This window comes from Haliaeetus albicilla, chromosome 27 (genome assembly GCF_947461875.1).
Source record: "Haliaeetus albicilla chromosome 27, bHalAlb1.1, whole genome shotgun sequence".
Taxonomy (NCBI): domain Eukaryota; kingdom Metazoa; phylum Chordata; class Aves; order Accipitriformes; family Accipitridae; genus Haliaeetus; species Haliaeetus albicilla.
In genome coordinates, this window is record NC_091509.1 from 22,248,594 (window position 1) to 22,273,345 (window position 24,752).

General features: G+C 46.5%; 1 protein-coding gene across 7 annotated transcripts; it reads right to left on the bottom strand.

Moving 5' to 3' along the window:
• Positions 1–1,160: 1,160 nt before the first annotated feature.
• PRELID2 (PRELI domain containing 2) lies at positions 1,161–24,477 on the bottom strand. 7 transcript variants are annotated; one of them, XM_069772917.1, is made up of 7 exons: positions 24,378–24,474; positions 16,419–16,476; positions 14,237–14,310; positions 12,515–12,675; positions 8,115–8,220; positions 2,481–2,546; positions 1,161–2,036 (listed from the first exon to the last, which is right to left on the bottom strand). In XM_069772917.1, the coding sequence occupies exons 1-6, from the start codon at positions 24,450–24,452 to the stop codon at positions 2,502–2,504; spliced, it is 519 nt and encodes a 172-aa protein (XP_069629018.1). In that variant the 5' UTR covers positions 24,453–24,474; the 3' UTR covers positions 1,161–2,036; positions 2,481–2,501. The 7 variants fall into 7 exon arrangements, with proteins under 7 accessions (XP_069629018.1, XP_069629017.1, XP_069629016.1 ...); XM_069772916.1 differs by having other exon boundaries at positions 1,161–2,033; positions 2,477–2,546; XM_069772913.1 differs by lacking the exons at positions 1,161–2,036; positions 2,481–2,546 and adding exons at positions 6,166–6,872; positions 21,136–22,874 and having other exon boundaries at positions 24,378–24,477.
• Positions 24,478–24,752: the final 275 nt, after the last annotated feature.

The following is a 24,752-nucleotide window of genomic DNA, read 5'->3' on the forward strand; positions in this document are numbered from 1 at the left end:
GCCCATCACATCCCCATGTCCCGGCCACTCACTTTGCAGCGCCTTGAGGGACTCCGTCCGCTCTGCCGACAAGAGCTCCTCAGACCTCCCTCTGACCAGGGGCTGCTCCCGGGGAAAAGCAGGAATGCCTTTTAGCAGCGCGACGACTTAAGCTCCAGTGCAGGACACAGCATGCGAAGATCTTCCAAACAAAAGCTACTTGCAGCTGCCCGTTTGCGGCTGGAGCGGGGTCATTCCCTGCCCAGCGGGGTTGTTCTCCAGCAGACCAGGGCAGACCTGAGCCCCGGGGGACGAGCCCAGGGGGTCCGGGCGCCTCCAGCAAGGGCCAGGCGATTCCACCACCTTGACCTTACTCCCTGGCATCACAAAAAGCACCTTGCTCCCAGGAGAAGTCTTAACCCTTCTCTTTCTGGCACCTACCAGTAAACAGATGGGCAACTCAGGCTTTGAAGAAGAGACCGGATTTTACTGAACTTTCATTATTCACACACTACTTCTACTTTGGGAGTGGGGGAGGACACACATGCTTCCCATCCTAATTCCAAAATCAAGTGATGCAAGAATAAAAATGCTAGTCCTAAAAATGTACATAGCAGTTCAAATAGAAGTAATGTGATAATTTCCTCAGGCACACAAAGCAGCAACTCAATAAAAATAAATATGCTAATGAATGTATTTAGTCTTGGCCATTACATTTCATAAATATTTACTGTTCAGTACTCAGAGTCCAAATTCACAAGAATCAGTTAATAACCAAAATAAGAAAGATGAAGGGAAAGTATTTTGTTCCACTAGGCCAATACAAAATACAGTCATTTCCTAAGGACCGTGCCATGGGTCTCTCATCACAAGGTATGGGCTAGCTGTAAACTTGTAGCACCAGCCACGGAAGCAAAGGTTCATGGATTCACACTACTGGAGAGCTGGCGCGTGGCCACAGTCTGTGGCTGGGCTGTTTAGTAGTACGCTCATTTAGCTTCAGAATACGATAGTTGAGACCATTAAATATTGAAATAAGCAGGCCCGCAGCACTCAGGCATAGCATAAGGAAGAGTCCACCGAGAGTTTACATCACATTTGAGAAAATAAAACACAACCCACCCTGAAAAATGCAAAGCCGATCATTTTGCTTTAGGGCAATCAAATAACTGGTTCAAATCTCCACAAAGAACAAACACAGACTTTAATGGGGCTATTTGTAAAGTGTGGTATTACCCTAACTCAGTAAAGGGTATCAAAGACGGTTTTGTGCTTATCTGAATTTTAAATGAAAAGTTTAAAATAAAACTATCCTGATGCTGTGTGTGGAACAAAAGGAAGAGAAGCGTATGAGACACTCTTTGTCAGGAACTTTACTTACACTTTATCAATTCCCCTCTGGGTTTCTTCTTCTTCTATTCAGAAGCAATACAAGAGAAATACTTTCTGAAAGAATTCAAATATATGCAAAACTTGTATTGAGGCATGTCTTCACAGCTGAAAATAATCATGCTGGCAGGGGTATAATAACGAAATATTTCCAACACAGCAATCAGAAGTGGGAACAGTAACCCTACTCAGCTGCTACAGTTGAGCTTCTTTTCTGTAGAATGAAGCCTCCACCCCACAGAATCAAGCTGTGAAATAAACAGCGCATGGGGTGTGCTTGTACCTCCCTTGACAAGACACAAAGCAACTGGTTGACTAGGCAAGGGTGGCTTCACGGCAACAAGGGCTATTTTTGTTTTGTTGCTCTATGTTCCCTTACCGAATTCTCAGTCTCTAGAGATTATAGCACCAATTCACAGCAAGATGCTGTTTCCAAGCTTACACTTGTTCCTCCCTGATTTTCACGATCAACGTTTTCTTAAGTAGTAGAATTCCTTAATCTTTTGTAAAAGATTTGCAGTCTGTGGTCTTCTTTTCTTCTAGCTGTGCATAGTAAATGCTCTTTCCTCAATAAAATGGTACCAGTAAAGTTCAGACAACAGCCATGGAATTCCAATGGCAATGAAGATATGCTGTTCCAAGGAAACTCTATGCAAATACATTTCCTCCTGCAAAAGCAGAGAAAATAGATTTTAGAAGAAATTTATTAGGAGGTACTCAACAGCCATTTGCTCTTGTTCTGAAGCTAATTTAAGAGTTGACCAAATCTTCCCTCCACAGAAAACCCTTTTCAGTAAAAATCCTTAGATAGAACCAACGTCTTATTTTACTAGGACTATTGCACTCATGATATATTAACAGAGAGGAGAGGATAAAATACAGGATGCAGAAGACATCTTCATCAACATACTATTCAGAAACTCTGGAATAGTATTGAGCCTAACACTGCAGTAGATTATTATTTTTCTTCAAAGTTCCTCAAAAGTTACATGCTATTTGTAACGGACAAAAAACCCCAACATTTATTTGTAGAACTACAAGGAGCACAATGTGCGATAGGTATCACAAACTCTGAACAATTTTTCTTATCTGTAAATGGATGTTGTACTTACAGCTGCTCACTGAGAGCACGATCACTCACGCTGCTCCTGAAGAAGTGTCTCCATTATTTTAATACCCTGGAAAAAAAGCACAAATAAATGCCAGTTCTATGCACAACTTAAGTATTTCATATATTAGAAAGGGCACCCAGTAAAGCCTTAAAAAAAGAAATTGCATTTTATGGTCCCACACGAACTCATTGCGGTCCTCCCCACTGCCCGGGAGGCACAAGAAGCGCTTATGGCACAGGCTGCTCAGGGGGACCCTGGAGAGGACAAAGGACCCTTCGCAGCTTGCAACCTCTTCCAAGTCAAGGCTGCACGAAGCCAGGGCACTTAATCAGGTCACACATTTTATTCCAGTTCTGCCACTGCTCTGCTTGGACCAAGCCACTTCTCATCCCTGCACCTGGGTATATCCCTCTTTAAAATTGGAATACCGTCACTCGTCTTCTTCACAAGCAATTGGGTGTGCGAAGATGAAAGCTCCCCATAAAAGCCCCTGTGATTATTTCTATAATGAAGGAAAGTAATATTGAAATGAAGGGGAAAATGCCATCAGAGGGCCACAAGGGTAAGTACTTCTTCTCCAGGACTGATCTGCGAAGGAAGGAGGAACTACCAAACAATGAACTATTAATAAAGCAAAATGTAGGTTGCATCTAGGGGTTCTGTTTGTCTGGGGGGTTCACTGCAGACGAGCCCTGGGCACCCATCGACCAGCAGCAGCTGCGCAGGTGCAAACCACTGAACTACCCAGAGCAGGGCAGTGTCCGAAAAAGGGGGGGAAGCTTTCGACCAAGTGCTCTTCCCACGTCAGGGCTACAGACTGCTCCACAGCCAGATGCTTCGCTCTTTTGAAATTCATTTAAGTTCAAGGTTCAGTACAAAGTGAGAGGAGCAGCTTCCTATTTGGTGAAAAGCAAAACCCACTCACTTTAGATGAGAAATTCTACAACATCCCTCCCTCTTCCACTTTTTGGCTCGCTCTGTGTACTGAAACTGTAGTAATTTGCCAACCCTACCTCTAATGTTTGGTCAGATCTTGTGGACTGAAGTAAGCTTGGAGCTTAGCTATAACTGTGTGGCGCTAAGGCTTACCCTAGCATGCTCTGTTTGTCAAGATAAAAGAAAAAGGGTTTACTCAGTTTGAGTCACTGTGAGAGGAGGTAAAAAAAGACAATTAACTTTAACAAACAGGTCAAGAGAATTTCTTTTCACATCTCTACAAAAAAAAGGACAAGATATTTTATATCTATGAAGAACAGTTCATCTTCCATGCTTATTCTTTGTAGAAGGCAATAAGCTGACTACCTTAGTCTATCAGTCTAAATTGGACATGCCACTGTTTACAGATTGAAGCACTAATTGACATAAGTGAAGACTCAGAGGTTTGCCTAGGGAATTTTAAAATGTTACTTATTGAATCAATTATGTTCACAGTGTGTCAACTGCTTTTTCTTTTATTTGTCCTCATAGCACTGCAGACTTTTACACAAAATGGTGCTGAGGAAGAAAAGAGGAACTAGAGGGGACTCCATTAATCTAATAAAATATGAAAGGGTAGGTACAAGTCATTACCCAGTATCTCTTCAGCAACGAACAACTAAATCAAAGCCTAATCAATATATTCCTTTCAACTGAAGTTCAAACACTTAAATCTCAGTCCCAGGAGATCAGGCTCAAAGGCACTAAATTTACACTGTTTAGAGTGCACTGATGCACTTGAAATGCAGAACAAAACATTGCCTACCCATTAAACTCTGCACCTCTACAGCTGTAGCTTAAAAGCTTGTCTGACAGACAAGCCATAGAATAGTTTTATTTTTCAAAGGTGCAGGTACTCTGCTACTGTAAGAAGCTATCCTGCCATAAGTGTTTACGTACAGTCCTTATCGGTGTTAACACCCCAAGGCACTCGCAGGGACGGGAGCCCAGCAGATTCCCAGTTCAGGAACGGCTACGGGTGACTCCTCCAGCGAGTGTCACTTTGTCACCACAGCCAGTACGCTGAAACCACAGAGGGCACACGGACCCAGCAGCGGGGTGACCGGATAACGAGGGAAATGCAAAATGGCAGTCTAAGGAGTTTCCAGCACCACAGACTCATTGAGCAGCCTACATGTGTATCTGGAATATCTGCCAGGAGCCAGACCAGCCTCCCAGCTGATAGGGACAGAGAGAATACATCACGTCCGTAACACACTCCACATCTTTACTGAACACTGTAAGTTTTAAGTAAGAGGTTAAGTGATGTACAGGAAAGTATAAATGGCCTGTTTGACGAAGGCAACGCATACTGCAGTGCACACCTCATTTCCATTGCCGGTACAAAAGCAGGGTAACATTTTAACTGACTAGCGGAAAATTTTATGCTGTCTCTCAAAAGAGCACCTAATACTTTTAATTCATTTTGTAACCATAACAAAACATTTTTCAGTTAAATATTTGTTATTTGAGCTCAGTTCCATCACTTAACAAACACTACATCATGGCCCTTAATTTCCATCTCCTTATATATTCAAGTCAAGCAAAAGGAACCTAAAAAAGAAACCAAGAAGTGAAAATGACAGAAATGTTGCAACATTTAAGAGGCAACAGATGAAACACCTACCAACATAACAAAAGTTTCTTGCTACAAATGCTCCTTTATCGTGTGGCCTTAAAATCACTCATAACTTTGTCATTTGTACTGCTTCACACTGGCAGAGATCATCAAAACTTTGACATGTACAAATGAATCAGGCCACTTTTTAAAAAAGTTTTAAAAACTCACACAAACACACACAAAGGCTGACTTTAGGGGCCACCACTACCCCTCCTGTGCTGGAAACTTCTGCCAGACTTTGCCTGCAGACTATGGAGCATCCTTTCCCCCCTCCGAAGGAACCCAGGCTCCTGCCAATAGACCCAGAACAGGCCGTGCTGGTAACTGGGATTTACCAGCATGTCTGCTCAGACTTTTGAATTATTCAGGAAGAAAGTTTTACTGGCGATAATGTGGGTTCACATCATTCATTAATACCTTTTCTGAACAGCTAAGAAAAAAATAATCATAAATGCTGTAATTTCCACACAAATGCACTATGACTTCTACAAACAAAAGCAGAGCAGGAGAACTTTATCTCCTATATTTTTGTTCAGAGTTGGAATAAAATAAGAGAAATGTAACAAACATGAGGAGCCATAAAATGTCACCATCATTGTGCTAGGCATTAAAAAACCCTACCCACAGAACAGGCTCATATCTTAGTTACAAAAATAATGATTAAAAAGATCAGTGCCTTTGGTGTCCACGAATAGTTTCACAAATAGTAACTTCTCCCTCTCTTTCTGTAAAATAAAGGTATTTAATATGGACTGTGTGAATAGAAGAGCTTTAATGCAGTCGTTCACAAGATTTAATATTCATGCAGTATTTTCTCCTACTCTTCACGTAGCTCATCCCCTACTCCATTTCCTCTGCCCCCTCACATTGCTGCCTCCCACTGTTCCCTTACTCCCTTATCTCATCTGAGCCTCTCCAAACAGACGGATGAAGAAGTGCAGTGCTATCAGGATCGAGGAGATAAAGCAGGAATCATGGTTTGGCTTTGAAAGTAACATCCTTACGTATTCCAACCAATTATGCCAGGTGCAAGAAAAGCAATGCCTTCTTTGCCAGGCCATTAGGAAGGATGCAGATCAGGTACTGGAAGATAGGAAGTAAATGGAAGCCTGGAGAACATTTATCAAGCATTGTCATTCATGCAACATACATATTAAAACTTTAAATACCATCTTTGTATTGCCATTTATTACATCTGCGTAAAACGTGCCTCAAAACTACTCTATGGCCAAGCCACAAAAGGAACCCTATCGAACAGCTTAGAAGAAATGAAACGCATAGATACAGCTGCTGCCTCAGGGAGATGGATGTTTTGGAGGTGGGAGGAAAAACCAGGCAAGACTGTACATTTATACCAGATCTGGTGCGCTTGTATTTTTCTTTTTCACAAATCTGCAGACATAGCCAAAATTGCTGAAGGATTTCTAATGCAACATTCTAGAGATACTGTGAGCTAGTCTGTTTTATCCGCTAGCTCTGCGTTGTCATAAGCCTGCAAGACACGTTTCACTGCTCATGGTCATTGCTTACACTAGCATAGCTGTCTACTTCTCTCTTTTTTTTTTATTTTAAAGCCACAATAAAAAGGTCTTATAGTTATTAAGAATATGCAAATGAATAAATGGCTGTGACTTTTGAAATACATTTCCATCTGCAGTTCCTGGGGCACAGATTCCAAAATCTGCTTCTGAAGGACAAATGAGAGGTTGGGGCTGTTGGCCCCTGCGCCAGCAGAGAGGAGAGTGTCCGAAGGGACTGCGGGTGCTGCCCAGGCTCCACGCTCCAACACCCACTGACTTCAGTAGGAGAAAAGACAGGACACTACTAAGGCCACTTAAAACCAAAACCAACCAACCAAACAAACAAAAACCAAACAACCCAAAAACCAACAAACTTCAACAGTATTAACCACTTGGTCCCTGTGAATAATTAAAGAATGGCGTAAGGCATGATCTGAACTGTGGACATCTAAGTTCATCTGAAAAACAAATTTCTCCATTAGATAACTAAAAAATTATAAACAATGCTAAATATAGATTCATTACAGTCTTGCAGTACACAAGATTCATGAGCCCAGCCATGAAAATGCCATGTTTTCAGGCACATACATATGCTTTCATTCATCTGAAACAAGATACAAACTGGAGGGGGGAAAAAAGAAGAAAAAAAAAAACAAATGCAAAAAAACTCTCTTACTTTCTCATTAAAAAGGTTTAATCAAATATTCCTTCCTTCTCCTTCTTGCTCCTTTTTCAGCAGGTGTAAATTTTAAACAGTCTGCACAGTACAACATGAATCCCCAAATCTCTTGAAGGCACAAACTTCCAGAGGACAAGACTTCCACACAACTTCATTTCCCAGTAAACGCTTCAGGAGACATTGCTGTTAAACCTAGTTTATCAATATGACATGACTCCCCGAAACGAAAGGCCTTTGAACACTAACTCCCTTGGGATGCTCTGCTGGATAGCTTTTATCCTCTTTCATAATTCTTACTGAAAGACAGAACTATTGAAGTATACAGAACTGCTACAGGGAGATCGACTGTAGCTATTGTAAATACATCAAGCTGCCAAAAAAATAAAAAAATTAAAAAAAAAAAAATCTAACAGCACTGGAGAAAAATGTGTGACATGATATAAATTCGTGTTGACTACTTTTGACTATTTCAGTGTAAAGGTGCTATAGAACCACAAATTATTATTACAGTATTAGCTGGTACAATGAGGCATTAGGAAGAAGAACTGTTTCAATGCCTGGGGGAAATCAGGAATAAGAATGAATTACAGAAACTGATACAGTCATACATGCCATGTTGTAAAGTGTATTTGAAATAAAACTATTAGCATAATAAAACTAAATCCATTTTTGTTCTGCTTATTCTCTGTAGACAAAAGTTCAAATATTTTTTCAACAATTAAAAGATGTAAAGAATCCAGACTTAAGACATCAATTTAATTTTGAGCCCAGATGATCTGGTGATTTGAAAAAATTTAGAATACGATTCAGGGAAGAAATTCAAGCAATAAATTACTTACCTTCCTCACACCTTGCTTTAAAAACGATTGAGCAAAAGCTTCCAACACACAGTTGAGCAAACCTGCCCCCGTAACTGATATTCTGCCTTTTTGTGTGAAGTCTGTCCTAAGAAACAGGAACATAACACCCTGTTATTTTTCTGTCTACTTAGTAAACATGAAGTGTAAACTCTACCTTAGAAAGTTAGTGTTTGATACCCGAGTAAGGTTTTCATCTCTTACATTCACATATTTTGTACGACAATCTCAAAGCAAACGTAGCGAGATACAGGAACATCAGCGTAACGAGAGGTTTGTAACGACCATCGCCCGCGGTCAGTGCGGCTGAAGTCCAGCTGGGCTCTGCTTCAGCAAAGACACGCGCTCACTGGAGAAGCCCGAAGAGCAGCAACAGAGAGAGCGGTCTGGAGGGGACACAACAGCCGCCAGCTGCAGACACAGTGAAATACGCCTGTACGATTTGAGAGCGTCCTCGGGACGCCATCCCGGCCAAGCTAGACAGCAGCAGTGGTAACCACGAGGAGAGGACTCCCCACTCCTCTCCCCACGGCACGCACGCGAACCCGGCACCACCGATGCCCTCGGCGGGCCACGACCCTTTATTATTTCTGTCGATGCAATTCGGCAAGAAGACAAATGCGCGGAGTTCAAGTGAAGGAGCCGGAGAACGTGAGCAGTTCCGCCCAACCACAGGATGGATGCCAGCAGTAAAAATCCACCGCTGAACTCAGCTGCTCTGGTTGGGATTTATTTATTCGTTTTGCAGTTTCACCATTGTAGGGACAAAAAAGGGAGGCTCAAGGAAAATATTGATCTCTGATTGATTTCCGTAGCACGCAGCTGGCAATGCCGCATCATTACAACACAGTCACAGGGAGAAGTCTATTAATGAGATCCAACTACTAAATTATTGACTAGTTAAGTACGGCAAATTTGGTCTAATTGTTTTCATGATGGGAGTTTAATTAAAGTGTCTTTAGTATAAGAAGTCTAGCAATATTCTTGTTCAGATAGCGTCAGGGAGAGTTTCCAAAGCCTGCACAGCTTTCAAAACTAAATTAAAAGTTACATCCAATGCAAGGCTTTTCAGAAGAGGGAGCTTCTGTACGGGAGATCTTTTTAATTCCCATCTCCAGCTGACAAGCACTGCTCATGTATCAGATGCATCTCTCCACGTCAGGCAGACATCATCTCACCCTGCGCCCAGCACGCTGCAAGAGCCTGCAGCTCCCTTGGGCGGTATGAAATGAGGGAAAGCGCTGGGTAATAAAGGGAATCTGATGGCAATTGAGGGATACAAAATGAAAAAGCAAGGAAACGGTCCTGGTGGGGAGGGGGAAAGCAGGCAAACCAAAACACAAAGGGACGGCAAATGACATCAGAGACAAAATTCAAGCTACGCAGGGATCCTCCACTGTGGAAGACAGATATAACCTGCCCAGACACGTGGAAATTTGCCAGTGTACAACTTCAGAGCCTGCGGCTCTGCCTGTGGCCACACCTTGCCCACGGGGACTAAGTGGCTTTCTTTGGACTTTAGACATCAAGATGAGATGCTTGTCTGTAACACCAATTAAATCATAGAAACCAAAAAAAAAGTGTCATTAAGGAATTCAGCCAAGAGGATAACATAGGTGCTTTCTGGTCTCTGAATACACCGATATGCCCCATCACGCCTTTTACAATGGTTTATAATTTATTTATGGTAATGTTTGTTTGCTTCTAGATCTTTTCAGACACTTTTATGCTCTGCTTGGAAGCACCCACAATAATTCACTTTGCAAGAATATGTAGCAGTTGGCATCACCGCATTCACATTTATTTAGGACCAAATAACCACCTAACATTAAGAGGAAGAACTACACTGTGGTTAAATTGACTGTTTGGGACTAAGCAAGCACCATTTCAATTGCCCCAGTTCCATTAGGGACATCAGGAAGGCTGCAGCCTCCCCTCCCTGACTTGCGGTTCCCTAGCTGAAAATAATAAAGGATGTAACTGCCAATCTCAAACTGGGTAAACTAATCCACATCCTATGGATGAGGTTCTGCTAAACGTCTAAGCCACTGGTCCCAGCAGGGACTGGATTCACAGTTTGATTTTCTACAGCATATTGGTCTACAAAGTAGCTGGGCTGAAGTCAGCACAGACAGTTACAACTTCATCTGACAGGGCTAGAAATATTCTGGATTCCCACCAGCATCCTCCCACCACGCGTGCCCGGGACCAGGCTGCAGCTCCCCAAAGCAGCAGCTCTGTCACTAACCCCACTGGCAAGAGATCTCCTTGCAGAGGCACAGAGCAGGGCTGCGGGGGCTGCAGCTGTAACGCACCCCCGGGAGAGCCTGCAGAGCAGCCTGCGCCCACCTCCCCAGCCACCAGCTCCCTGCTGGGTCGGGAGCAGGCAGCGCCCGGCGCGGAGCCCATTGCGCACCCGGGAGGTGCGGGGAGAGGCGAAGGCAGTCGACCTGCTCAGGCGGCTGATCCGAGACGCAAGCCAGCCAAGTGGCACTCTGCTTTAATTTATCAGCATCCTTAACAATGTTGTGTTAAAGCTGATTAAACAAACAAACAGCCCACTACAACACGCGCACGGTGTCTGACTGAGGAGCAGGAAATTCTCATTCTCTTCACGCTTTTAGTGCCCTGAAGAGTTTCAGGAGGTTGCTATTGAAATCTGCCCAGCAGTGCTTAGTAGGGGAGAAAGACGAGTTTCTGTCTGCACTCAGGTTACCATCACTCTCATAATGTTGTTCTCTCTTTAGTGGCATAACGTACAGTTTTCCCACTAATCAGGATCACTTCAGTCTCCTCACTGTGTGTTTTCTTATTTCTCTCCAGTGCAATACTATACTGCTAACGTTATGCCCTTTAACATAATTCCTTCATCTATCCAAATGTAAGTGTCACTGTACATATACTACATGCAGCTGAAATTTCATGCCTGTTTTGCCAGCCAGCATTTGTTAGATCCGACTACCTCCATAAGACTCCTGAGGAGTGACAGTGGTGTGCGCAGACACCCAGGTATCCTTGAACCTACCTGGCCAGGGCAGCACAGCTGAGGTCCGCAGGCTCCTGCAGCTACATGTTGCAGCTGCTGACCTGCATCGGCACCCACGGTACATCCAGAGGCTTGAAAGCCTGTGTAAAGGAACCCGCTGAGGCTGCAATCACACTCTGGCAGCCCAGCTACACCTCTGCCTTCCCAACTGCCACAGTATGCTTTAACATAAGAGTGAGCAGTGGTGACAACGAGCGCAGACAACTCCCCTGCACAAGCCTGCAGGAGCAGAAGCAGCACGCTGAGGACAGTGTCCTTCCCAAACTGGAACTGCAAAGCCTTGAAAACAGGGCGTGAGTGAGCGACCAGTTGCAGTAGTTAAGAGTTTCTACACCAACAGGACCAACATCTATTGTTGCAATGCAACTCTGATGCAGAAGAAGTCTCAGTGAGGACAGAGGGTCCCAGCAAACTTTTGAAACAAAACAGTTTTAAAAGCCAGAGGAACATGGCCTCAAACAGCAACTTCCCAGCATAGGGGTTTTCAAAAATGCCTAAGCCACAAAGAATTTAATTTCATCTGAAGTTGGTAGGTTTTTTTCTTAAGCATCCTTAGAGCTTTCCGAAGTCACATGGACCTTACTGGACAACCCTGCCATGCTTCCCAGGGAACATCATAAAGCAAAAGTAACGACTAATTACAAGAGACACCAGAACAAAGTAAGAATTAATGGGGGTGACATCACCTGGAAATAAATCTTTTTTTAAGACAGTCACATTATTACATACCTGCTCATTTCAATGTTACAGGAATTAGAAATTCCACTCTGATCCTGCCATAAATGTGCATAAAGACATTTTGAGGCTCCACTCTGTACAAACACAAGTGCATGTTCTCCCAGGCAAAGTCCCACAGCAGCTTACATCTCCGGGCACAGCAGGCCAAACACCGGAGAAAGAAAATTGTTTGGGAACAAGTATGCTCCATGCCAATGGCCAGCAAGCAGGAGGGAGCTGATAATTTTTAAACTGCTGTCCAAGCATCTGTTGGTAGGCACGAGAGCAAAACGAACACTCTGGCTATGCCTGCTGTGCAGGAACAGCGGGGCAGCCTTCTATGACTGCAGAGCAGCACACAGAAAATTAATTTCCAGCAATTATTTGTGCTCTGGCCAGAGAACCTAACCTCGCATCTGAACAAGCCAGAGGAAACCTACAGGACATCTACAGCTGCTGCTTCAAATGCATTCAAGACATACCAAAGAAATTATTATTCAGACCCCTCCCATTCCAGGCATTCAAAAGGCAACAGAAAACCTGTTTTCAGGGCAGGGGCCTGCAGCAGCAGCCCTGAGCCGGCACACGGGCACTGCTACACCCAGAAGCCAGCACTCACCAGTTTGGATTCTCCAAGCTCTCTCTGAAGACAGACTCCTCGCTCAGAGACGCATACTGTGTCCACGTAAGACAATGAGTTTTCATAGCCATATTTCTTTTCTGCATATTAAGCCAAGATTCCTCTTCCAAGTAGATGTCAGGCACTTTTAAGATACTGACCTGGGAAACAGAAGAATTATAGCTTTTAAAAAAAAAAAAGAACAAGGGGTAGAATCACTTCTCAGTATTTTCAAAGTTATCACTAGCCTCAGAGGACAGGACTGAGGATTCAGGAAGAGGGCACATCAGCTGTCGTTAGCCCAAATGAGAACACTCAACTTCCTCAGCAGCTACTAAAGGCCATGCAAACACTCCAAGATTTAGGGAAGTTGCTCAGTCCCCAGCTGGACTTCCAAGACCACTGCAGGCCAACTTACCTGCATCACTTCATGCTTCCTGTCTTGCTGCTGACAGCTAATTTATGACAACAAAGGACGAGGGAAGCCCCTTCCAAACAGTTACATGCAAGGCAGCCAAACCCGCCAGCTAATCCGTGAGGGCAGGGGAAAGGCTTGCACCTCTGCAGGCTCCTGCTGCCAGGCGCAGCAGCTGACGTCCTGCTCCAGCTCCTTTCTCCCAGGAGGTCTCCTCTGAGAGCCCACTTGTCAACCTGAGTGACCTTGATCTAGCAAGCGTGGGCCAAAGAAGGGATGAAAGGGATGAAAATCTCACCATTGGTTTATTTACATTCTGCCTGTATAGGGCAATGATATGTTCTCCTTGGCAGGTGAGGCTTGGAAGAGACAAACACATGTTTAGAGGCAAAAACATACAGAATCGTCAGCACCAGGAAGAGTACATGCACACTTTTAACCATGCAGGCTGTGGAACAGTACAGTTATTTAATCATGCATGAATGTAAATGTACTTTTCTGTATACAGACTATCTGCTCCAAGATACTCTGCAAAAAAAACAAATAATAAATTAAGGCTAATTCTCCTTCCATAACAAACTTGGAAGAAAGGACTGTCGCTAAAAGAGACACAGGAGAGAGACACTAAGGGATTGCACAGCCCAGGTCCTTACGTTTCCTACAGCCTTGTCTCATCTTCTTTATAGGGATTCTACAATGCCATATTTAAATTCCGACATGCTATAGGCACATTAAGTATTATTTTAAATTCTGCTGAATTCACTTACAGAATAGTTTTGTGAGAGATTACAGCCCAATATGTTCAGGAGCCATGGATCAGACATTCAAAATACCTGAGCTCAGCTTAGAAATAATTACCCAGTGTTTATTACCAGCTGCCACCTTCTTGCTGAGATCCACAAGACTGGGCTTTTATAAAAATACCATCTATCACACAACAATCGGGGGCATTGACAGACAATAAGATTGTTATATTGGGGTGGGGGGAATGCCTTTACTTTCACTGTGGCCCAGGTAACATTTTAAAACATCTTTACTTTTTCCAGGTACAAAAGCTAAAAGCCCATCGGTGCGTGTAAAACAACCACCACCACCAGTTACATCTTAGTGTCCTCAAGGCTACAATTTTGTCCATTCAAGTTAAATATAAAATCAGTTCCTAGGGATTTTTTTTCTTTTAACTTCTCTTAAAAGTAACTTTTCTAATTTAAAAAGAAATCATTAGGAAATGTGATCCTTTTAAACACGATAAACCACAGTGAAGCATTAAGGTTTTACAACTTGACTAAGTTTCTCTAAGTAGTTACCTTTCTTAAAATTTCAGGAATCACATTCTGGCACGTTGCAATTCTCCTCCGGTAAACAATCCCCGTAGACAAATCTGATGATAAAAGAAAATCAGAAGGGAAGAGTTACAGCAGCAAATATTACCTTTTTTTTAATAAAAACAAAGTAGTTGGAAGACTTCACAGCACAGCAAATGTGCAAGCAGAAATGCTGGCAAATTAACAGAGCATTGCGGGGAGGGGACGGTTTTGGGCTTCCTTTAAGTATAACCCAGTACTTCTGCTGCTTTGCCACACAGAAGGCTGTACATAAGACTGCTATGGGCATTTTGCACTTTGCCTTAGAAGGACGGCATCTGCATCCGTCACTGCAATCCAGACCCCCCTTGTCCAGCACGTGGTACAAACATTTTACTGGCATTTATAGTGGTGCTGCTGGGTAGCAAAGCACCGCAGACAGTGCTGGTGCCAGTGCCAGGCTGTGTGGGTGCACGCAAGACTCCCTCCTGCAGCCTGGGCAGGGTCTGGCAGGACCCACTGGAGAACCCCGCTCCTGGTGGCACCGGGTGCACGATGACTGGGGCGAGAGAAGAGCTCGGGCGACTGAGCTGCCAGACCAACATACTGACTTAAGCTTTAGTTTATTTCTACCCCTACCCTACTTTATATTCTCAGGCTTATTTTCTGGGCAAACAAGCTGTGTATGAGATTTACAGAACAGTCCTGTCTCATCACACGTTTATTTTTGTATTGAGTTGGACCCAGTGACAAGGACAAAACTATCTATTAGGAAACAAATTACAGTTATTTAGTGTCTCAAAAAAATGGTTGGCTTTTAGAATCACTTTGCCTTTTAATATTTAATGACCCGGATCAAGAACAGAACACTACCGAATGAGAAGCCAACTGGCAGGCAGCCCAGGTTAAAGACTTCTCCGGGATAAAAGAGTACCTTCTCAAACAGTTGCATTTGGTGGGATCTGTGAAATGAAAACTTCATGGGGTTTAGTTTTCAGAACTCTAACAAACACATCATATTAATAACACGAAGCACCTCCGTGCAACACAGAGCAGAAAAGCATTCTCTGGAAAGAGTGGTTTACTGCATTTGAACAAAACGGCAACGGCAGCACTAATGCTTGGCTTTCTTAAACCTCAGGGCATCCTCACTAACAACTTGCTCAGAAAGAGAGCATGAGCCTGGAATTAAGAGCCACCATTAAACCCAAGCTGCAAGACAGAAGACATCTCTCTAAATGTATGATAAAGAATTTACGGACTAAAACTTTAAGGATTAAAGCATTTGGGACTAAAAATTTAAAGTCTGTAAATTCTTATTTCATCCCAAATGAGTATTTGATCACAGTTCCCATATTAGGAAGAAAGGTAGTTATTTCCACACACAGTCCTATGGTACTTGTTTCCCACTTGGTGGCATAACTGTTTAATACATCCTCCGCACAGACACGTTACTTTAAGTGCCGAATTGCAAGCAATTCCTGCAAGCTCAGCAACTGGAAAACAAAAATCCACATGGTATCAGCAGACCTGATCTGACAACTGTGCTCTGACCCAAGCAGATTTATTTTCCTGTCAATATGATTGGAAAATGGTAACATCTGATTTTTGGCATTTCAGGAATTCTGAATGATAAAGCAAGAGACTGAGGATCTGTGATCGTTTTCTCACTATCAGCATCCTACAAGGCCACCACGCAAGACTCCGATTCCTGGAACTACCTCCTCATCTGGGAAGTGAAACAGCAGGTGATCCCTCCGAAGGCAGGGACCATGAAAGCCAAGTAGTGTGATGCCTGTGGAGCGCCTGAGGATCGATCCACACAGCTCACTGTGCTTCCTTCCAGGGGCCTTACTTCTGATCCATACAGCACTGCGGATGGAAACCATCACAGAAACACCGAGGAACTGTACAACAAAAGAACGTACTACAGAGAAACCAGGCATAACGTGTCTAATGGCCTCGGAATAAGCTGAAAATTTAAATACTTGATGCAGTTAAAACACACGCTTTGTGGGGAGAGGGGGTAATATTTTCTTGGTCTTGCTTATAAAATGTCGAGCACACAGGGATCCCAGGCATGTCTGCAGTGCCCAGTTTCTACTGAAATACAACTATTACAGAATTAATTTTAAAGGTTATGAAAAATTTTAATTACCTCTGTAAGAAAAGTCAGGCAGCTTACCTGTTTTCTCTTCCACTGTCTCTACAGCTGTGATGTGTTTCTCCATGGGACTGGGATACTGGGAGGAAAATGCATAGGGTAAAGATTACCACTCCTCACATGGGTAAAAGAAAATTGCTAGCTGTCACCTGTCGAGTCAGAAGCAGTTTCATAGCTTCTCTCAACAGGTACGAGCTGCCTGATATTAACAATCTGCAGTCTCCGTTCAAGTTAGCAGAAAGGAAGAATTTAATAAGATTAGCTTAGCAAGTAAGATTAGAAAACAAACAGAAAACACACAATACAGCTATGAGAAAAATCGCTTGAAGGGGAGATGCTAGCTTTTGCTGCAGCATACAGACATCCTCCACACACCCTCCATACCACAGAAGCAAAGACACGACCTCTTGACCCACATCACATTTCTCAAATGAGGACTAAGCAGAGCTTTCAGCAGCGTGGCAGCTCCACGGGCCAAAGCCCCATGTGCTGCACTCCGCAGAGAACAACGGCATCCCGAGTTTCTGCAGCAAGCAAGCTCCTTCTCACTGCCGCTAAGCACGTTCCGCCACACAACCTATTTCCTCAAGCAAAAAGCTGGAAAGGTACGGTGCAGCGTCACCCAAATGCAGACTCTGGTACATAGCATTCCGCTGTCCTGCAAAAGCTGCTAGAAGAGTGTGACAGCGCGACGTCACTTCGGATTGCAGCGTGGGTCCAGCCTGGTGAGAGGGCACGCTCTTCTGCTCAGGGGCTGGCCTGCAGCAAGGATAAGGATGGCTACTGCCTGTTCCTGCTCCGGGTAACCTCATTTTCCTCAGGCTGTACAGACAAGTCGTTTCAAGGCTGGAAGAAAGAGATTCTCATTCCAAGACCCCCACTGAAAAGGCATTCTGCCAAAATTGTATAGGTTGCCTGTAGGGCAACATCCTATATAAGAAATGTATGCACAAGAACAGGACTTCTAAGGATGAATAGTCTATTTTGGAACTTACAAAACTCCTCTGGCTAGAAATGAGACACAGAAGGCTACAAGGACCTTACTCTCCATTGCAAAAAGTAATCAATGTTCACCTGAATAATTAACTCTAAATTGTAAAGCGCAAGGTAATTTATTGAACTCAAATAATACACAAAAGTTACTGTAACCTCCATGCTAACACAAATGCCAGGCTGAAGAGATACTGACCACCAGATTGCATTAAACAAAGCATGAAGCTTTAGGAAAGGTGGGGAAATTGCATTTTAAGGCTAACTCTGCTTACGTAATGCAATTATGATGTGCAATAATAGGCACTCCAAAGCCCCAATACAAAAGAAATCTTGGGTTCTAAACTAAAATGGTCAACACCACCAGAACAGGCTGTTCTATAATCCAGCTCTACCATTCTTTCTTGCTGCGGAATAAAAGTTGATTTAAAAAGCACAGGGTTTTCAAGTCCTACTCTATACAGAAACTGGAGGCTCCTCCACGATGTGCCGCTTTGAAATGGCAGTAGTGGCATAATTACATTATCGATGTAACTTACACTCTGTAAGGCCCAATCGTGTGAAACAAAGAGCCATTTACATAAATCTTCCACTAAATAGCAGGCTCTATTACCCCTGTATTTAAACAGAAATAGACTCAATTTCCTACACAGCACAGTAAAAGAAATAACATTACAAGTCTACAAGCAAATGTAATGGCTAGGAGAGCCTAACAGCCACAAAAATAGTGTTTCCAGCCAGCCACAGCCTCCCTTCCCCTGCAAGGCTTCCATTCCCCGGGGACGCCAAAGCTAACAGCAGCAGAGAACAAAGAGATCTCAGCCTGGCTGGTATTTCAGCCCTGCAGTAACTCGACCCCTGAACCCTCCTCCCCAGCACCACAGGCAGAGGAATCCCACCCCGTCCGAAGGGCTCCCACTAGCCCAAGGGCTCCAGCCCTGCCCTGCCGTCTCCTTGCCCCGGAGCGCAGACGCGAACCGCCCCGCGTCACCTCTCCTGCTCCGCAAGGGCACGGGGCAGGCGCTGCCGACCCTTCCAGCAGGTCACACGCCACAGCGGCTCCAGCATCCTCACACCCAACTCCTTGCGTCGGGCCGCAGGACGGAGCGAGGACTTCCAACATTTGGAATCACCCCGAGAGAGGTGGCTACGAACGCGCTGCTAATCCGCAGCCATGCCCGAACGCCGCGGCTCCCACCACACGCGGCTCGGAGAACGCGACCGCCGGCTGCGCCGCAAAGGGCACCCCTGCACCGGGAGAGAGGACTCGGGGAGCCGAGACCGGGACGGGCTGACGACCGGCTCTCGCCGTGCGGCCCCGGGCTACCGAGCCCTCAGCCTGCGCCTGCAAACCAGCACCGGGCAGGCTGGCCCGGAGCGCAGCGCAGCCAGAATCCGGCCGGGGCGTCGAAGGGCAGCTTTCCCGCCTGCGGGACAGGCCAAGGAGCCGAAACGTCAGAGCTTCGGGGGCAGAAGCGACATCCCGCGAGCCGTTCCCGCTCCCAGCTGGCGAGGAGGGAATGCCATCTTGTGGTGCAGGCTGCGAAGGCACGGCTGTGCTGCAGCGGGGTGGGCGACAGCGGGGTGCTCTGCCTGTCCCCCCCGCGCTGAGGCCGAGCAGAGCAGGGGTCCGCGGGCACTGCCCCGACCTGGTGTGTGCGGAGCTGCCGAAGGGTCCCCCCGGGAGGGGACCAGCACGACCCCCTCCTCATTCTGGCAACGCGTGAGCAGAGGAGACCCCGAGGCCTGCCTGCTTACTCGACGCAGGAGCAAATCTCATCCCTCGCCCCGCTTGGGGACAATCTTGACGCCTTGTCTGCGTTCAACCCTTCCCAGACCGCAGCCGACGCGTTTCCTACATCTCAGACTGCACCCGGGGAAGTGCAACTCGCATACTTTTAGGAAAAAGAAACAGTTATCCAGATGAAGCGTGCGCACTTTTCTTAAAAAAATTAAATAGTTCCCATGAGTTCCTGTCGTAAATTTCTTTCCAGATTGATTTGCTTATTTTAAAGACATTTCTCCTCCATCACACTAAGAGGACCCCAAACAAAGAGCCGACAGCAGAAGCCACGAAGCTGACTTTGCCTTTAAGCTATCCACAGCTTTGAAATTACTTTTTTCTACCCTGACTGCTCGTCGTGAGTGTTTTCTGAAGATGTCAGAGCCTGTTTTACAGATGCGGAGCCGCAAGCGTGGTACCAGCAAACAGCAGTTTGGAAGCACTGAGAGCTCCGCACCCAGGAACCCCTCAGCACCCCAGCACGGGGGGGTACCCGCGCAGTTAGGGGGTTACCTCTCATGTCACACCTACTGGAACTGAAGCACTCCATCCTCCACTTGCAAAAACCTGACAATTAAAATTAGATAAAGAATTCCTGTGCTTTCATTCAGTCTTCCTGCAAATGTATTGATTGTTTTCTACAAATAACAACAAGCAGAATTGATTGCATTAGTCATTACTCTGAAGCCAGGGAATTAAGACCCTCACGTACCTTTCCTAACTGGAATGTGTACAATCATTCATCAAAAACAGCAGTTCCTAACCACAGCAATGTTTCTTAGAAGTTATTTGAGGGAAATAGCAGGCCTCCAAAAGCAGCACCGTGTTTAGCAGCAGAGTGAAATCACTGCAGGTTACACATGATTTGTATAAAAATGAAATATTTCAAAGCAATGAAGGGCTGGTTTTACATGCAAGATCAAATGGAGCCCACATAAATCACAATGACAGCTTCAAAGACTTGCAAAAAATAATAATATTTAAATTCATAAATATTCTGATTCTTTCTTTTCTAACTGCAAGGAAATGAAGCAGTGATGCTGCAAAATCAGCTAAACCTTTCCAGATTCCTCCACTTTGTTATTGGTTTGGAAGCGTGGTGGTTGTGAATAAACGTAAATTTAAAAAAAAAAAAGTCTAGCAAACGCACTGCACAGATTACTTGCTGTGATAAAGATCGATAAATACAAAAGCCTTTCACACACAGATACACTTATTTCAAATACAAAACAATTTGTCATACTTGAACTAAATGTTTGATTTACAGTTCCCAGGCTCACTTTAAAGCAACACCTGCGCTAACCTAAAGGCCACCCCAGCAGAAACTGCTGTCCGTTCTAGCAGGCTCGGGCCCCGGGCACAGGGCAAGACTCCCCTCGGCTCCGCACTCCAAAAAGGTCTAACCCGCCTGGCTTTCCTACAGCCTCAGTAAGGCAGCAGCTCTGCCTGGGGACCAGCCACACGAGCCCAGGCACATCGGACGGGTATGACAGAAGTTAGTGCCCCTACTTCCAGCAGGATTCCTCCTCACCTGCATCGCAGCTGTCCGAAAGGTGTACTCCGTGGAAAGAAAGCAGCCCTTGCAGACCGCCATCCATCCGACCCACCCAATACATCCCTCGAGGTCGCGCTCTGCCAGTGCCTGCCCTCCCACACCGACCACGGAGGGGCCGTTCTCTCTAGAAACACGTGGCAAAGGCAGAATATTTTCTAGCATATTTCTGAACCGACATACAAGAACATATACCCCAATATCTGATGTAGCACGCTGTCCCTCTGATTACCACCTATTTCTTACTGATTCTACGTAATGAAAGCTGACGACACACCTCTGCGGTAAGAGCACATTTCTAGAGAAGCTGGGTGCAATTCTGCTGCAGAATACAGGAATGTTTTAAACCTAACCCAAGAGATGCACAAGAGGGAGGGGAGGTCAAAAAAAAAAAAAAAAGCCCATACTGATACCTTCCACAGTCCGAGTGACTTCTTTGCTCCATCCTCAGAGATCATAAATTGCAGCTGGTACACAAAATGCCCCAGTCAAGGCAATAGGGGATTTCTGTTTGCCAAGAGACGTCTTGGCACAAACATGCCCTTGAAGAACCCCAACTGCTTTGGCTTTGGTCTCCTCTGAGAGCACAGCTGGTTGCACCTTCCCACCCTATTTTGTGACATAACAATATTCAAAGGTTCAACTTGCAGAGTCACAACAGAAAGAACGAGAGCAGGAGCCCTGAAGTCAACTTTAACTATGGCATTTGAGTAACTACGGCAATTATTTTTTCAATCATAGTAAATTCCTGGTTAAAAGCATGTGATGCACTTTGCTGCAACATACAAATGAGGATTATTTTAACCTTTCTGCTCTGCGCTTCTGGCTGTCATAATTAGCCTCACTATTCACCTCCAGCTGCCCTTCTCAAGTCATATGGAAGTATACTACAGAATACAATTCCCATTTGCATTTCTACTCTGGTTCAACTCTTTCACAACGAAAAGCACTAACTCTGCTTCTCCTCTCACCTCTAATTGCCAAGCACTCAAGAAAATCAGCAAAAGCTGGCCCTGCCTTCTCTTTTCCAAGTTTGTTCAGTTTTCAAATGAGTATTTCGGAGCACATCCATTGGTTAGCCATAGTGTGGCAGTCTAAACTACATGGTTAGCAAATCTGACTGCCCAAGCTTGCCAAAGACACAGCTCGGGATTTCTGCAGCAGGGCGAGAGAAAAAAAATGTTTCCTTTTTTGCCCCCCACTCTTTTGGTTTTTTTTTTAAAGAAAACCTTAAATGCATCTTTGGACAGTCCTATTCTAGTGTAAAAAAAGAATAGCTGTAGATGGTTAACAGAAATAGAAGACTCCAGACTAAGCATCTTTGCCTGTATTTACTGTTCAAAGTTCTGGCACTTCGGCTTGTGAGGATATTTTCGGTCTTTCCCCTGTAAAAGAATTTCACATACATGACGGTTTCGTTTTCAGTATGGGGCATGACACCACTACAGGGATCCAATTCCATTTTGTACTGAGCCATCAAACACCAGAAAAAAATTAGGCAGTCAGTTACATCTTTTAGAGATTCACGTATCTCATCAGTCATTTCCTCATGAGATGGACACTATAGACGAGAAGCTGACCGCACTGAGATTGTGTGCAGAAGCCTGGTAACTCCAGCAAGCCCAATGTTGTCTTTACAGGCTTTCAGCAAACAGGAAAAACTTGTTATTTCTCGGTAGAAGTGCAACGTATCCTCTTCCCCTCCTACCCTAACCCATAAAACCAATCCAGTTTTTAAGGATCTGACAATTTTTAATAAAAGGTTACTTAGCATGAGGCATTCTCTGCCTCCCAGCACCTGGGACGGCAGCAGCAGGAGCAAGGCTGCACACCGCAGGTCATCACGGCACTGCTGATGAATTAGAGTCGTTGGGACTGCCTTGGCTGCAAGCAAGCATGCGGGGCTTTGCTCTGCCGCCGCACCGGCCAGGGCTGCCCGGGGCATTCGCACCGCAGCAGAACGCCGGGCAAGTTCAGCCACAGGACGGGGCCCCACGCGCTCAGCCCAGTTCTGCTGTGCATCAGCCGCACAGCTGCCCGGGTGCCGGAGCTCACTGGGCTTCTCTCAAGCGGACATGTTCCGGGTTCCTCTTGGCACTGCCTTTGTCAAAGACAGACCTCTGCTAACAGGAGACGGAGAACTGGCAGCTGGCTGAGACAAAAAAAAAAAAAATCCTTCCTTGTGTTTTAAGCTGGTTGCATCAAGGATGAATTTAGCCCGAAGCCAACGTTTGTTTAAACATCTTGTCCTGCTGAGAACATTCGCAAACCCATGGGGTTTTGTGCCAAGGAAATGCCCTGCGCTATACAGCTGCTTGCTTCTACCGTTAATGTTTAAACACAGGCAGCCAAAACAAATATAATGGAGCCTGCTCTATTCTTCACCTTGGTGTTCACAAAAACCAGCCACAGCTAGAGGGCAAAAGCCCAGCATCAGCTTGTAATAAAGATTTTAATTCATCCCTATATCTGTGCTACTGTTCAAAGGAAAACACCAACAAAGAGGACAGTTTTGATGCACAGCTTGGAGCTTGGGTCTGAGGGACAACAGCGCTCAGAAGGAAAATTTAGCAGGACGCTGTTTTGCTAGGAGCAGATGCACCACAGAAACACTGTTTACCTGCCATTAACACAGCCTTCTGCCGCTGCAAAACATTTTCACTTTAAAGCCTGCTTAAAAGTCTAATGATTGTGGCGCTACTAGGCCAAAAGCCGTACTGCGCCAAGCAGCGACGCAGGGGTTAGCATCCTGCAAGGACAGAAAACCAGAATTCATTTCTACGGATCCGATCTTTCCTTCCAACAGATCCCAGCCGCCACGGCACAGCCCCTGGAAGGGCAGGTGCTGCCGTCGCGGCTGCGCGCTCCCCGTGGGCCACGGGGCAGCCGTGCCGTGCCGTACCCCCGCCGTGTCCACCGCGGCGCAGAGACGGGCACACACCGCCCGCGGAGCAGAGCCCCGGGGCAGCCGCAGGACTCGGTGCCTTTGTTTACCCGCGTCCCCTCTCGCACCCTCCGCCCGCAGCACGCTCCCCGAGCAGGGGTTAGTGAGGCCGTTTTCTGGCCAAGAAGAACGGCCGCCGGCGTTCCTCCGCAGCCACGGCCCTGCCCGCCCTGTTCCCCGCACCGGGGCCGGCCCCGGCCCCGGCCCCGCTGGACCCAGCCCGGGCACCGCGGGGAGACCGGAGTCCGGAGACTCGGACGTGACCGACACGCCACCGACGCCTCGGGCACGGAAACGCAAGTTGTCACCTAAGCACGAAAACAGCTCTGACAAAGAGGAAACCCAAGCCTTCGGCTGCGGGAGGGGCCCGCAGGCCCACAAGCCGCCCCCCCTCCCAGAGCCGGACCCTGCTTGTGCCCGGCCACGGCGGCGGGACAAAGGCGGCAGCCAGGCGGGTTTCCGCGCTCCGGAGCGGCGTTACCCGCGCCGGTTTTCTCTCGCACTGACACAAGATTTACGGTTTTCCACGCAGCCACCGCGCAAGCAGGACCGGAGACAGGCTGCCGAAGGGAGAACCGGGGCAGAGCCAGCGGTTAACGCAGGAACGAGCGGCTAAGCTGAGCGGCTGCGGGGCGGGCGATCCCCGCGGCCGGGCCCCGCCGCCGCCGTGAGGCGCTCCTGCCCCGGCAGGGCGCGGGCCGGCCCGGTTACCTTGCGGAGGTAGCTGGCCACCACCTGCTCGAAGGGGTACCGGTACACGCGGTGCACCTCCACCGTCACCCCCATGGCGGCCCGCGGCCCTGCCCCTGCCCCGGCCCCGCTGCCCGCCCGCCCCGCCCCGCGGGCCCGCCGCGGGCCTGCCTCGCCCCGCCTCGCCACCATCTTGTGCGCCGCCGGCGGGGCCGCCGCCCCGGGCCGGGCCCCGTCCCGCTGGAGGGGTTCCGCGGGCCAGCAGCCGGCGGCAGGCCGGGCCCCGGGACCGCCGGGCTCGGGGGGTGGCCGGCACCACCGCGGGTGCGGAGGAAGGAGCGCTGCGGCTGCGGCCCCCGGCCCTCGGCCCTGCTCTCGCGGCGGCGGGCTGGGCCA